This window comes from Lynx rufus, unplaced genomic scaffold, assembly GCF_022079265.1.
Source record: "Lynx rufus isolate CCGP_SWC_20201006 ecotype Redwood Valley unplaced genomic scaffold, mLynRuf1.p SCAF_9, whole genome shotgun sequence".
NCBI classification, from domain to species: domain Eukaryota; kingdom Metazoa; phylum Chordata; class Mammalia; order Carnivora; family Felidae; genus Lynx; species Lynx rufus.
The window spans coordinates 61,693,648-61,708,938 of NW_025814897.1; the positions used below are offsets into that span (position 1 = coordinate 61,693,648).

The 15,291-nt window shown below is 39.6% G+C and overlaps 2 protein-coding genes across 2 annotated transcripts; both read right to left on the bottom strand.

Annotated features, from left to right (window-relative positions):
* Window positions 1-3,047: 3,047 nt before the first annotated feature.
* On the bottom strand, window positions 3,048-4,013 carry LOC124505681 (olfactory receptor 52Z1-like). The gene has a single exon (XM_047071694.1). It carries the CDS (start codon window positions 4,005-4,007, stop codon window positions 3,048-3,050), a length of 960 nt encoding a protein of 319 aa, XP_046927650.1. The 5' UTR covers window positions 4,008-4,013.
* Window positions 4,014-13,268: 9,255 nt separating this feature from the next.
* LOC124506161 (olfactory receptor 52A1-like) lies at window positions 13,269-14,207 on the bottom strand. The gene has a single exon (XM_047072183.1). The coding sequence runs from the start codon at window positions 14,205-14,207 to the stop codon at window positions 13,269-13,271; it is 939 nt and encodes a 312-aa protein (XP_046928139.1).
* Window positions 14,208-15,291: the final 1,084 nt, after the last annotated feature.

Here is a 15,291-nt window from a genome sequence, read left to right on the forward strand (position 1 = left end):
TTTACAAAGTATAGGAAAATAAATACAGAAACAGGGAAAAATAAATTAAGACACAAAACCTAGGATTTGTCTTCTTCTTTCCCCACTTCTTACACTTCTTTAATTATATTAGCTAAAACCCCAAATATAACATGATATTCTGCAACAGTTTTGATATGGCAAACTAGTATCTTTAGCCTCTTCCCACTTTTGGATACATTTTCCTAATACCCTATGCTTCATGTCACAGCGTTTCACCATGTCTGAGACCACTTAGGGTAGAGCAGAAACCATCAAAGGAAGATTTGTTCTGACTCCATAGTATCTCTATATCTGCTACTGCTCAGCTACCCAGATAACGTATTCTTTAACTCGCTGGGTCTCAGAGTCTGATATTAAATGACCCGGCGTCTTCATCTCGTGAAACACGGTTCTCACTTTAGCAATCTCTTAGTGCTTTTTTCTTCCACTTCTTCTTTTTCTTTTTTAATTGTACCTGGAAGAGTAGGTCAGTTTTCTCTAAGCCCCTCCAGGGCTCTCCGTTTCTATCGTGCATGGTATACCATTTTTCTTACTCACTGTTACCCAGTGGGGGACTTTGTGGTCAAGAAGATGGTAGAATGGTAGGATACGGAGCATCCCCTTCAAAATTTCCAGGGCAACGACTCAGTGATTGTGCTTCTAGCAGCTCAGCACACACAGTGTACTCCTGACTCCTTCAGCATCTACCAGTCCCTGAGCCCTCAACCTGAAAGCTTCTCTAAAATTAAGGCTGACGACTCAATCATTGTTTATTCCTGTCATATTTCATACATTCTGGGTGGAAAATTGGTATTTTCTTAGTTCCTCACTGCCAAAACTCAAGCCTTAAAAACTCTTCTTCTTTTTTATTATTTTTTAATGTTTATTTTTGAGAGAGACACAGAGAAAGAGAGAGAGAGAGAGAGAGAGAGAGAGAGAGAGCCTGAGTGGGGGAGGAGCAGTGAGAGAGGGAGACACAACCTGAAGCAGGCTCCAGCCTCCTACCTGTCAGCACAAAGCCCGACACAGGGCTCAAACCTCAAACCATGAGATCATGACCTGAGCCAAAGTCAGATGCTTCACCACCTGAGCCACCCAGGCACCCCCTTAAAAAGATCTCCTTGAAGGCTCACTTACACCACTCATTAAAAATATTTTGTTATCATTCTGTACTCTATTTCCTCTCTGACTCCCCTTCAATCCTTGGAGAATTTACTTCTGAACCAGAATCCTCTTTGCTACAACTTTTAGCAACATTTTATGTGACTTCCGTATCTATGATAATGACCCATTCCAACCATTTTTCTATGAATTATTGTTAGCAGGGCTATGTTGAGTTTGGTGGGATCAGTTCTTTCATGTTTCTGTTCATAAAAGTTACCCACACCATCAAAATAAAATTTGCTTTTATTAAATTACAAATACATCATATGACATATTTCATTTAATTGTCAAGCCAATAAAGAAGGTACTAAAATAATTCCATTTTATTGGTCAAGAACCAATAGTTACATAACAGGACAATTTTATATAGTTAGTGTGGGACTGGCAAACCAGGATTTCTCATATCAAAGGTATTTTTTTTTAACTCTTAAAATAGATTTCCTTGCTTAAATTCAAGTGAATATAACATATATTTCAAACCAAAGTAGTTGTCCAGGATTCCAAGGGTCAAGGCAACACACGTTCATTTCCCACATTGATTGTTTTATATATATATATATATATATATATATATATATATATACATATATATATATATGATATTATATATATATTGATGTATATATACATATACATCAATATATATATCATGAACATGCATGTGTATATATGTGTGTTTTTATAACGTGTATATAACATTGTACATATATTAATGTGTCTAGTGTATACAAACACACATCACATATACATAATAGAAAACAAAGAAAAGAGGCTAACCCGGAAAAGGTTGCAAGTGTTCAAGGTAATGCTTGAAAGTTCATTGTTTGTCTATCTTCAAGTGTATATAAGGTCAGATTGCACATTCTCAGAGCATGTGCTAAGGCCTGCTGAAGGAGAGGTTGTAAAAATACTATCTTGAATGAAGAAATTAAGGTACAATCTGGAGACAAGCTTCTATAAAATAATATTTGGTGTGAATAGAGCCTCTTTAAATACAACTATGTGTAAACATCCTATTTAGTCTTTCACTGCCTTTTAATTTTGGACCTGGGTATGGTATTTTTCATCTGTTAGTCCCTCCCATGGTGAAGTCTGTTGACACCAGGATGCTTCATTAATGATTTGGCCCAAAGGTCTTCACTATGTAGGGAACAAAGTGTTAACTTTTAAGTTGTCTATGTGGTCTCGGGTGGGTTGATTTCACTTATTATTTGTTTTCATTCAGGATTATCTGTTCATTCAATAAACCTATACGATGTGCCTTTTCTATACATAGACTTTGTATCAGTGATTCAGAAAATATCCTTTTAGAACTCACATTTTAATTGCTGTAAAAGGTACAGATAGAAATAATTATTGTTTATTGTTTATTGTGGCTTTATGTTCCTGGCCCAAGTATTTACTGACTACAGTAGGAGTGTTTTATACTTCAGCAGAATTTCAACTGTCTATACAAACACTCAGTGAGTCACTATTTTCACTTCCCAGATCTACCCAAGACAATCCATCTGGGTTTAACCCTAAAATATGTTTTTCTTAGTGTTATCTTATGTATGCTTAAGAATAAGTTAAATTGCAAGATAATAGGATATCTAGGAGAATTGAGAATATCATTAATTTATTTTTCTCAAAAATTTTAACTGCTTTAGGAAAATACATTGGAAACTTTGGCATTTATTATCCTTCTGGGTTTATTGAGAGTTACTTATGGATTCTGTTTATTCCCATTGCTCATTCAGTGTTTGTGTATGTGTGTGTGCATGTGTGTTTGTGTGTGTGTGTGTGTGTGTGTGTGTGTGTGTGTGAGTGAGAGAGAGAGAGAGAGAAGTGGGGCGGGGGGTGGTATATTCAGAAATAGCCAGCATTTCGTATTATTCTTCATTTTAACAATGCGTGCTGATGGGGGAGCAAAGCAAAATTACTCGGTCTTGAATCTGTTTGGTCTTCACCCCATAAATGATGGGGTTTAGCATAGGGGGCACTACCACATAGAGGTTGGCTACCAGGATGTGGATGTGCTGAGGGACGGTTTTACCCCCAAAACGATGGGCAAAAAAGGAAAAGAATGCTGGGGCATAGAACATAAGTATGACACAGATGTGGGAAGCACATGTGTTGAGGGCCTTGAATCTAGCAGACCAGGAAGGTATCTGAAACACTGTGCAAAGGATCACCGCATAGGATATAATGATGAACACAATGTCTAGTCCTGTAGACAGTAGGGCCACAGTCAGGCCATAAATGATGTTGACACTGATATTGTCACATGACAATCTGGCAATGCCCATGTGCTCACAGTAAGAATGGGGAATGATGTTTCTCCCACAATATGTAAGTCGGTGTACCAGGAAGATGAATGGAAAGCAGATGATAAAGCTCCTGACAACAGCTGCGATGCCAATTTTGCCAGTGGCTGAGGAGGTTAAGATTGTGGTATATCTCAGTGGGTGACAGATGGCCACATAGCGGTCAAATGCCATGGCCAGGAGAATAGCAGATTCTGCCACAAAGAGGAAATGGATGAAGAACATCTGAGATACACAACTACCAAAGGATATATCCATGGAATGGAACCAGAAGATGGCCAGCATCTTGGGGGCTGTGGCTGTGGAGAGCAGGACATCTGATAAGGCCAGCATGGAAAGGAAGACATACATAGGCTCATGGAGACGGCGCTCAGTTACAATCAGGAAGATCAAGAAGATGTTGCCTATGACAGCCAAAATGTACATAGAACAGATAGGGATGGAGATCCAGGTATGAGAATCTTCCAGTCCTGGGATTCCAGTCAGGACATACCACATATCCTGGGGATGGGTGTGATTGTAAGAGAAAGGGGCCATCTGGGGCAGTATATTCCAGATCTAGTACCTGGATTAAAGACCACAGGGCTGACTGAGGATTGAGGAGCAGCACCACTTTCAGCTGAATGACATCTGATTAGATTGTTTGGCAATATTTTCTTCTCTGTGAAAAGATAGTGAGATGTATTAATGAACCTAAAACTGCACTCTGACTCCTTCCATGGAAGAATTAAGTCGTATCTTGGGAATAAAATGCTTCACATTAATAAGTGCTTCATATGTGCCATAGCACTTTATAAATATCACCTTATTAAATCTTCACAATAGCCTGTTGAAAAGACCTTTACAATGATCCTCAACATGGATACTGTTGTTATTCCAACAGATGCAAAAATATTCCACAGACTTTCAGCTTCTTGTCCCAGGTCCCATTGGATTCAGGGTCAGACAGCATAGATTTAAAAGCTCTGATCACAGCCACCACCCAATACTCCCTATAAAAATAAAACTAGACACAAAAACATGTCATCAAAATGTTCATTGCTTGTATCCCTGAAATATTATACTGCTTAAGGAAGCGGGAGGGAATTCATTTTGCCAAATTAGATTTTGGGCAATACAGTACGTATGCACTTTTCAACACTGATTGGCCGCTGGAATGATGCTAAGGGCCATGATAGGCACTAAAGATCCACAGGTGACTTCACAGTTTCTTGTCAGCTAATCAACATATTTCTTAAAATTATACGATGAATTTTAAAAAACCTAAAGAATATGCAGCCTCAAACTGAGTTGGACTCTTAAATGGATGGATATGCCTGACAAGTTGTGAAGGAAAAATACACTGTCCCATTTGGGTCCCTGCTTGAAAATGAGACAATATATTACTTTAAAATACCGCCAAGCAGGAAGTAACAGGGTTTCACATTAGCAAGTGGGGTCCCCAGGCCTTCAATAAAAGGGAGGGAGGGTAATCTACTGGTTGCTACTTATCTGTAGTTGCAACAGAATGCATAAAAGCAAGGGATGTGTTGGGTGAAATGCCAGTGAGGAGATAGCCCATTTGAGTGGGATGTGTGTGTGAGGGGGCGTATTCCTATGAATACATAGCTATAAGTGAGGGTATAAACATGGATACAAAGCAGGTGGAAGACAAGTGGCTTCCATCCTCCCCCTGTCCCCATTCTCAAATCAAAGGGGGCTGAATATATTTGCTTAAAAAGAGCATGGGCTTAAGAGATGCCTGCCTTTTTACCTCTTGATTGCATTGGAGTCAGTATCATTGTGCAGTATAGTTTCTCCACCTATACTTTCAGTTTTTATTAGGTGTTCAGTATTCTAGTACTCTATATTATATGATTGAAATGTTTGGAATCCATTTCCTTCTTTTTCTTTTTTTTTTTTTTAATTTTTTTTTCCACGTTTATTTATTTTTGGGACAGAGAGAGACAGAGCATGAACGGGGGAGGGGCAGAGAGAGAGGGAGACACAGAATCGGAAACAGGCTCCAGGCTCTGAGCCATCAGCCCAGAGCCCGACGCGGGGCTCGAACTCACGGACCGCGAGATCGTGACCTGGCTGAAGTCGGACGCTTAACCGACTGCGCCACCCAGGCGCCCCTCTTTTTCTTTTTTTTTTTAACTGAAGTATAGTTGAAACACAATGTAGCCTTAGTTTCAAGTGTACCACACTGTGATTCCACAAGTCTATATGTTGTAATATGTTATATACTTGCCATGAGTGTGGTTCCCATATGTCACCATGCAATGCTATTACAATCCCACTGACTAGATTCCCCATGCTTGGCTTTTATTCCCGTGACTGCAAGCTCTATCTCTCTCTCCCTTCACCCATGTTCCCGTCCTCCAACCTGCAGCCCCTTTGGCAAGCATTAGTTTCTTCTCTATATTCATTTGGACGCCATTATTTGAGTTAAAGTTTAGAGGACATAATACTCAAAGGGTCACCCCATTAGGACTTTCATTAAGTTGGTATATTATACTTTCAAAATACTGTAATAAAATGTTGAGATGCTTAAGACTATCGATCTACTTTAGTTACATACATCAACTGTGTAACCATTTAACATAGAGCTAAAATTAATTGCTGGAAATTCATTTTCCATGGGATTATGGTGTTTCGGAGACAGAAAGAAAAGATTAATCTGTGAGTGAAGTGCAGTTAAGGGGAGGGGATATTTAGCGAGTGGGGCTTCATCAGGACATCCGAGATGGGGAAGAGGAGAGTCTAAATGATGGAGGAAACAGAAACGGAGGTAGAAGAGACATAAGACAAATTTTACAGATTTCCTTCTAACTTTCCCAGTGATCTTTTGGGACATCAGTGAGTGATCTGTTTTATTGTATTCCTTTTTGTTGTGATATAGCATTATCACCTACAGCTCCCCAACTTATACCTCTGGGGCTCACGGAAGCATTTTTTATAATATTACTAATGGCAGAATCCATGATTCATGACTGAATCATGAATATATGCATAGAGGCAGTGTGTGGTTAATAGGGATTGTGTACATCTGGGGACCATAGAATTGTATTTAAGTGCTGGTTACATCCTATTCTGACTGTATTACCACTAAAAACTACTTAATGGGAAGCATAGTTTCCAGTTGTAAAACACCTAAAAGTAAACATCAATTACAAATGTGGGTCAATTCTGAAGTTAGTATTTTAGGGTGGTTGCGACATAAGTCAGATATATTTCTATCTCAGCAACAAATGAAATTTGTGCACTTGCAAAATTACCATCATTAAGGTCAAAATAATTATTACATTGAACAAGTTCAAATTTTTGGACTTCAAGCTTTGGATCCGCTAGACAGAGATTGAGCTAATTTAGAGTATCCATAAAGGCCTAGACTTACTTTCGTATGCTAGACACAAATGTGAATTGGTAATTTTCACCCCCAATCTGTCATTTCAGTCTTATAAGGTGCAAGTGGTACAGCATGGTGAACTTGGCTTAGAAATGGAGTTTTAGGAGCACTTGGGTGGCTCAGTCGGTTAAGCATCTGAATTTGGCTCAGGTCATGATCTCATGGTCTGTCAGTTGGAGCCCTGCATCAGACTCTGTGCTGACAGCTCAGGCTCAGAGCCTGGAGCCTACTTTGGATTCTGTATCTCCCTCTCTTTCTGCCCCTCCCTTGCTTTCACTCTGTCTGTCTCTCAAATATAAATAAACATTAACAAAAAGAAATGGGGTTCTATTCTATCCTCATGTTGAGTGTGTCATCTTTGTCATATAGGGAAAGGAGTTGAAATTTCTGAGTTTCAGTTTTTCAATCTGTGTTTGGCCCAGCACCTGATGTATAGTGAATACTCTGTAAATTTTAGGGGGAAATGCATGCATGTATTTACATACATACACACATATGCATTGTCTTTAACTACTAGATTTGTTTAGCTATGAAGCCTTGCTTTTACTAATGGAACTGGAATCCAAATTCATTGCATCTATGCACAGCATTCAGGGCCACATTTCAAAGAAAAAGAACCATTGTGTATAATGCAAACCATTTGCATCTAAAGGAAAAACACCCATTTGTGCCCTTTGCAGATGGCCCATTTATTAAAAGAGCACAAAGAGATACTACAATTGCCCATGAGTCCTACTACAGCCACATCCAATGCCTCATAGGTCAATGCTGAGAGAAATACAAGATGATTAGGTACTAGGAAGATGGAGCAGCCTCTGGAGTTCCCTAAGATTTTCTTTCTTTCTTTTTTTTTTTCCCCTGTATTTTCAGGTGCCTTTTTCTACATGACTTTGCTGAGCAAAACTCAGCTTACTTACCTATACTTTCTTGGATCCTGAAGGTATTTAACTGGTTGAGAGGGGAAAAATAAAAGCAAGATGATGTTCAGAAGACAAACAGCAAATGTGGAGCTATTTATACCTCCTCTAGGAATCTCTCAGGCCCTAGACCTTCAGTCCCCAGAGGACTGAACTTTACACACTGGTGGAAGGAGATGGCCCAGAGTCGGCTCCTGGGAGAAACACGCCCAATGTCTCTCCCTCTACAGCATGTGCAGGGTTTCCTTGGTCCAGCACTCTGGGACATCCAAGTTAGCACACACTTGCATTGAGTACCCAGATCTCCTTTGCCTGGCAGAGATGCTTGCTAGTGCAATACTGTCTTGTTCCCATGGAGGCATCTGCAAAAGTAGAATGTGAATGCCACATGTGGAAGGATTGTACGCTTTTTAGAGGGCACCTAAGATGAGATTCTGTCACCTTACTTACCTTGAAATTTTCAGGCTCTTTGGCTTTCTCTCTCTTCCATTGGTCACATGGTAGAATTAGCATCAGAAGGGTCCAGAAATGCCATTAGCTACCATAGAGAGTTTTATTTGGATTTTGATGTGGATTTTTATTTTCTCAGCCTGAGCTGCTCTTCTTCTTTTCTTTCTCCCTTTCCTCCTCCTCTTCCTCCTCCTCCTCCTCCTCCTCCTCCTCCTCCTCCTCCTCCTTCTTCTTTCAGAGACAAAGAGAGTGGACAAGGGATATAGGAAGAGGGAGAGAAAGAATCCCTATTCAGTGCTCAGTGCTCAGCGTGGAGCCTGACATGAGTCTTGATCTTACAACCTGGGATCATGACCTGATCAGGAGTCGAAGGCTTAACGGACTGAGCCACCCAGGTGCCTCTCTTCTCCTTTTCCTTTTTCTTTTTAAACTTTCTCTGTCCTGGTAACTTTTCTCTAAATGCATTGGGATTGTCTGGGGGGTCGGGCTAAGGTTCTAATTATAATCATAATCTTAATTTCACATTTCTTTTATTGTTTGATTTTCCTTTGTAAAAAAAATTGGAGAATCCTTTCATAGATGTAGTAAACCTTTTTGTCTTTTCTATATCTATCACAGACCCTCACACGAATTTTGTCTCTCTTGGTTATTATTCTTTTTCAATTCCTATTACAATAGGTTCGCTTTTCCCTTCTGCACACTGTGGAAGGTAATCTGAGAAGCTGACTGCAATCATGCCCTTCTCTATCTCTCTGTGTGTGCTGCTACTATCTTCTGTGGTGGAGCCCAATCCTCCTCCCCTTGAACAGGGATGACAGTTCTTGTGACCACATAATGTAGCAGCAATGATGGTGATGTTCTCGGGTGTCTGAGCCAATGTAATATGAAGTCTGGAAACTTCTACCTTGTTTTTTATTCAAAGCCGGGCACCCATATTAAGAATAGAACTCCACTGAAATCATACCAATAATATGAAGAAGGTATCCCCATGGTGAGAGGGTGACTATGGAGATGAGCCCAAAGGCACCAGGCATGGGAATGAAGTCTGTGGACTTTTCAACTCAGCTGAAGCTGAATTTTTAGTTGAATGCTGCCTATTGAGGTACCACAGCCCACTCCTTATGGAAACAGAACCATATGGTCAAGCCTTACCTGGATTGTTAACCCACAGAATTGTGAGAAACAATAAGTCATTGTTGTTTAGAGACACTAATTTGGGGATGGTTTGTCACAGAATAGATAACAATTATAACATAGCAAACATTTTGAAATGATTTCATAATTTTCTTTTGGTCCTGACTGCAAACAATTTGTTAAATTTAACTTTTTTTTAAGTTTATTTATTTTTGAGAGAGAGCAAGCATTAATGGGGGAGGGCCAGAGAAAGAGGGCGAGAGGGAGAGAATCCCAAGCAGACTCTGTGCTATCAGCCCGGAACCTGATGTGGGGCTTGAACCCACTATCCGCAAGATCACGACCTGAGATGAAATCAAGAGTAGGCAGCTTAACCAACTGAGCCACGCAGGCACCCCAACTTTAAACGATTCTTATATCATATGATCTATTTCTTGTCTATTTCTCTACTGTCTTTATTTTCTTATTGTATTCCCATGACTACCAATTATTCATAGAGAGAATGACTTCAGAACGAAGCAATATAATGTAGTTTCTCTAGGACACACCGGTGTGTGAGTGTGTCTGTGTGTGTTGTGTGGGTGTTCTTGCAGGGGAGACAGAGCATTTATCACCAGAAACATTTTTATTTTTATTTTTATTTTCTATTTTTGACAGAAGCTCTTCACTGGAAATGCTTCCTGTTTTCCAGGAATATTGATAACAGTTGTATACAGGAGAGTGAGGGGGTTCTTTCAGAGTAAGGTGGTTACTAGTTTTTCGTCAGTTTTAACTGACAGCCATTTCTGTCATGGTTTTTCCTCCCACAAAATCAACACTTGCTCAAGAGTGTTTTTCACGCAATTTCCATGCACTTTCCTATTTCCATGCACTTTCAACTACTCCTATTAATTCCCTATTTGAGGAATGTCTTACTCAAAAGGCCTCAGACCTGTTGTCACTACTTTCCATCACAGGGTGGACTCTCTTTTTTGGCATTTGTGTCGGGGTTTGTGGTATTTCCAGTGTTTTCTATAACAGTAGGCTACTGTCCCCCAACCCTCTCTCCCTAGACAGTCTTTTGTGGTGTGGCTTGGGGGCTGGCTCAGAAAGTAGGAGATTGTTTTTTCCCTATCTGTGAAAATATGGGTTGGCTCTTCTTCTGCTCTTTATCGATTGAGGGAGGGCAAGGAACGTGTAAACATACTGAGATACAAGTGTCTACTGTTATCGTCAGGATCCCAGTAGCTTTCCTGAACATTTCACAGGGATTTTATGCTATCTTCTAGATCCTGTGTTACTGTGGAAATCGGCAAGGCCATTCTGGTTTCCAATCCTATAGGTAACAGCTGTTTGTTTACTAACTTATTCGTTTCCCTTTTGAAGCTACTAGTGTGTCCTTTTTACTACTCCCATGTTATATAAAAACTTAATGATTGCCTGTCTGATTTGTAAACAATTGAGCCAATATTGATGCATTACTATTAACCGAAGCCCACAGTTTACATCAAGATTCACCTTCTCTGTTACAGTTCTGTGGTTCTGATAAGCACAGATCCATCCAAAAGTAGAACTTTCCTATGGAACGATTCCTGAGCTGAAATGGCATAAAACAAAGAAGCAATTACCATTAATTCATATGAAAAATTGTTTTAGCATGTCCAGTCCCCCAAAATAACCTCTGTTAAGGTTTTCTGGCACCTTCAGACATGTCTTGCTAACAGATGCACAAAATTAATGTGGATAAAGCACAGATGCTCAGAGACACGGTTCAGAGCTCTGGGGGGTTGATGCTGTGATGTTGAGTGTGGGTCCCCAGGAAGGCTGGCCTCCTCTCGCTCCCTCTGTAATGGCTCAATGCAAAACACACACTGAAAGCTTGTGTTGCTTTTTTTGTAAAAGTGAAAATACTCTTCAGAGTTCTTTCAAGTGGTGACAACAGGTTCTGATGTAGGTCTTTCCAAAGAGCTAAGGGGCATAACGTGAACTTTCAAAAAGTGGGGGATACCTGTACATAATGTCATATACCCTCCATCACAGTATCATACAGATCACTTTCACTACTCTACAATTCCCTGTGCTCCACCCATTCAACCCTCCCTCTCTCTTCCTACACTCCTGGCTACACTCATCTTTATGCTATTTCTAATTTGTATAGTTTTGCCTTTTCCAGAATGTCATATATTTGGAATCATATACAGATGTAACCTTCTCTGGATGGCTACTTTCACTCAAAACTGTGCATTAAAGGCTCTTCCATGTCTTTTCATAGCTTGATAGCTCTCTTCTTTTCAAATTTTTTTAATGTTTATTTGCTTTTGAGACAGAGAGAGACAGATGTTAGCAGGGGCGGGGCAGAGAGAGAGAGGGAGACACGGAATCCGAAGCAGGCTCCAGGCTCCAAGCTGTAGCTCTGAGCCCGACGTGGGGCTCGAACCCACAAATGGCAAGATCATGACCTAGGCCGAAGTCAGATGCTCAGCCCACTGAGCCTCTCGGGCACACCTAGCTCTCTCTTTTTTTTAATCAAATACTCACATTACATTTTAAAGAGGTGCCACGGTCTGTTTTTCCCTTCATCTTAGTTGCCTCCAATTTTTGGCAATTAAAAACAAACCTGCTCTAAACATAACCCATTTGGTACCATATCTAGGAGTGCAAGGCCGACCACATGGTAAGACTATGTTTCGTTCAGTGAGAAAGGCAAAACTCTCTGTCAGCGTGGCTGTACTATTTTGTATTTTCACCAGCAATGAACGAGAGTCCCTATTATTCTATATCCTCACCAGCATTTGGTTTTGTCAGTATTTCAGGATTTACCTATTCTGACAGGTGTGTATGGTATCCCATTGTTTTACTTTGCAATTCCTTAATGACAAATGATATTGAGCATCTTAAAACATGCTTATTGCTCTTTGTTATGTCTTTTTGGGGTGAAAGATGTTTTCAGATTTTTGCCTACTTTTTAAGCGACTTGTTTATTTCCTTATTGTTGAGATTTAAAAGTTCTTTGTATATTTTGGATATAAGTCCTTTGTTAAACATGTATTTTACAAATACTTTCTGCTAGTCTGTAGCCATAGGCTTTTCATTTTCTTAACTTACTATGAAATTGTATTCTTTTTTCCATGGGTTCATGATGGATACTCCCAATTTGGATTTGTGTCCTTTAGTTTTTGGAATAGTTTTGAATAATTTTCTAATATGTTCCTAGTCTACTACAGTCCACCTATAATTTTATCTTCCCTGACTTTCTAGAACTCCTGTTTAGTGATATGTTGGTGTTCTTGGATTGACCCTAGATAGTTTTTAATCACAGCCCCCATAGTTAACATGTGTCCTTTTGTTCTGGTTTCTTATATCTATCTTCTGGGAGTTTCATTGTTTTTTTTCTTTTATTTCTCATATTGTTGTTTAATTTACAAATTACCTTTTGTAAATATGTTTGTTTTTTGTTTGTTTTAGTACAATATGCTTAAAATACACCTCCTCAAAAAAAAAACTTTTGGTGAATAAAAAGCCACATGAATACCTTATTTTCTTTGAGTACCTACACGTTCTAAAACAAAGAGTTTGGCTGCATTTAATTTCAGTGATAGATGCATATTTATGAATTCTTCTGGAGAAGAATCCATAGAGAAGAAATTCAACCAGGAAATAAAAAATAAAAGAGGAAAGGTAACAATATATTTTCACTATTTTGATCTTTATGTTTATTCCTCTTATTAGGCAGTAGTATCCCAAAACCGACCGAATAATAGTTGTCATGGGGTATAATGATATGAAAACCATAAAATGCAGACAAATTAAACAAAACAAATATAAAAAACTGAAGAATTGCAGACAGTGTGGATTTTTAAATGTTATATTTAATTTTGAGAGATTGCTACTAAGGCGGAAGGTTGAAGGAGTTAATCACAGTGAATTTTATGAAGAGAACAACTTTACCACATGAATGCGGATCTGTTTGGTCTTGGCACCGTAGACAAGTGGATTGAAAAATGGGGGGACCAGCAAGTAGAGGCTAGAAAAGAGGATATGGATATAAGGGGGAACATGAGCACCAAACCTATGTGTGAAGAAGGAGAAGAAGGCAAGGAGGTAGAACTGGAGGAAGACACACATATGAGCGATGCACGTATTGAATGCTTTCAACCGAGCCTCCTTCTTGGGCAAACGAAAAACAGTGGAAAAGATCTGTGCATAAGACAAAGTGATGAATGTGAGGTCGAACCCTGCAACTGTAAATGCCACAAACAAGCCATAGATTTTGTTGACCCGTATATTTTCTGCAGCCAGTTTCACAATGGCCATATGCTCACAGTAGCAGTGGGAGATGATGGTTGTATGGTAAAACTGAAACCGGAACTTTATCAGGATTAGGCATGGGGCTACTAGGAAAGCGGCCCTGAGTGTTACCACTGCCCCTATTTGGGTGACTAGGTGGTGCGTGACGATGGCAGCATGTCTTAGTGGATAACAGATGGCCACATAACGGTCCAGAGCCATGGCCAGGAGGATGCCTGACTCTATGCCCTGAAATGTGTGGATGAGCCACATTTGAAGCAAACAGGAATCAAAATAAATGTCTGGCACACGAAACCAGAAAATTCCAAGCATCTTGGGCATAATGGTGGTAGCAAGCGCAATATCTGTGACTCCCAGCATGCCTACGAAAATGTACATGGGCTCATGGAGGCTGCGCTCTGACCTGATGATGATCAGAAGCAAGGAATTTCCAATCATAGCAATGAGATACATGACACAGAATGGAATCCCAATCCAGCACTGCACAGTCTCTAGGCCTGGGATCCCTATCAGCGTCAACACAGAAGGCCTGAAGACTGTGATGTTGGAAGTGGACATAATGTCTTTGGGCTTCCAGAAGCAAATGAAAGAAGCTTCTCAGTCAGTGGCACTCTTCTCCGCTACTCTTGTTTGTATAAAGTCATCATAGTGGGTCTCTGATTTTGTCAGAACTCTAAGATCATATAATCCTTTTTGTTTATATTATTGAAGGAAAAAAATCCTCAGATACACATTATTCTTTTCAGAAAGACATCCACGAGTAGTGTAGCACAATAAGTTATGTAGAAGGCAAGTTAATTGTATTACAACCAGCCAGATCACGTGGGCAACAGAGTAACTGCTGATCTGTTATGTCCCTCTGCACCTGGGGTTACAATAATTATACCTGTTAAACTTGCTTGGAAATGACATTTCAAGCAGAGTTTGATGAATGTCCGTATTCCACATTCTAACAACCTGATAATATTCTGTTTTTTCCATTGTGTCTAGGTCTGTAACTGACACTTTGGATCAACAAATCTGACTCTGACAAGTACATTAGTAGATAAATCTCCATAAGTTTTATATTTTAAGGTATTTTTTTAATAGAGACAGAGATCACAGGAGGGGCAAAGAGGAGGGAAAGAGAGAGTAACTAAAACAGACTCCATACCATCAGCACACAGCCTGACATGAGGTTTGAACTCACCAACCCCAAGATCTTGACCTGACCTGAAGTCAAGAATGGAATGCTCACATGAGACACACAGGAGCCTCTTTTTCTGTTTATTTTTTGATTTAAGTGAAAAAACTCCCTATGAAAGAGAAAACAGAAACTGGTGACACCCAAGAGCACAATATATTCATCTATCTATATCATTTGTATCTACGTAAGACTGGATGTCTCTCTTTTCTTTGTTTTTTTCTTTTCCAATAACAATTTCACTTTTTAAATTTAAATCCACGTTAGTTAACATATAGTGTAAGAATGGTTTCGGGCGTAGAATTTAGTGATTCGTCGCTTAAATATAATACCCAGAACTCATCCCAACAAGTGCACTACTTAATGTCCATCACCCATTTAACCCATCCCCCACCACCACCCTTCCAGTAACCCTCAGAGTGTTCTTTATTCCCAGGAATCTCTCATGATTTGTCCCCC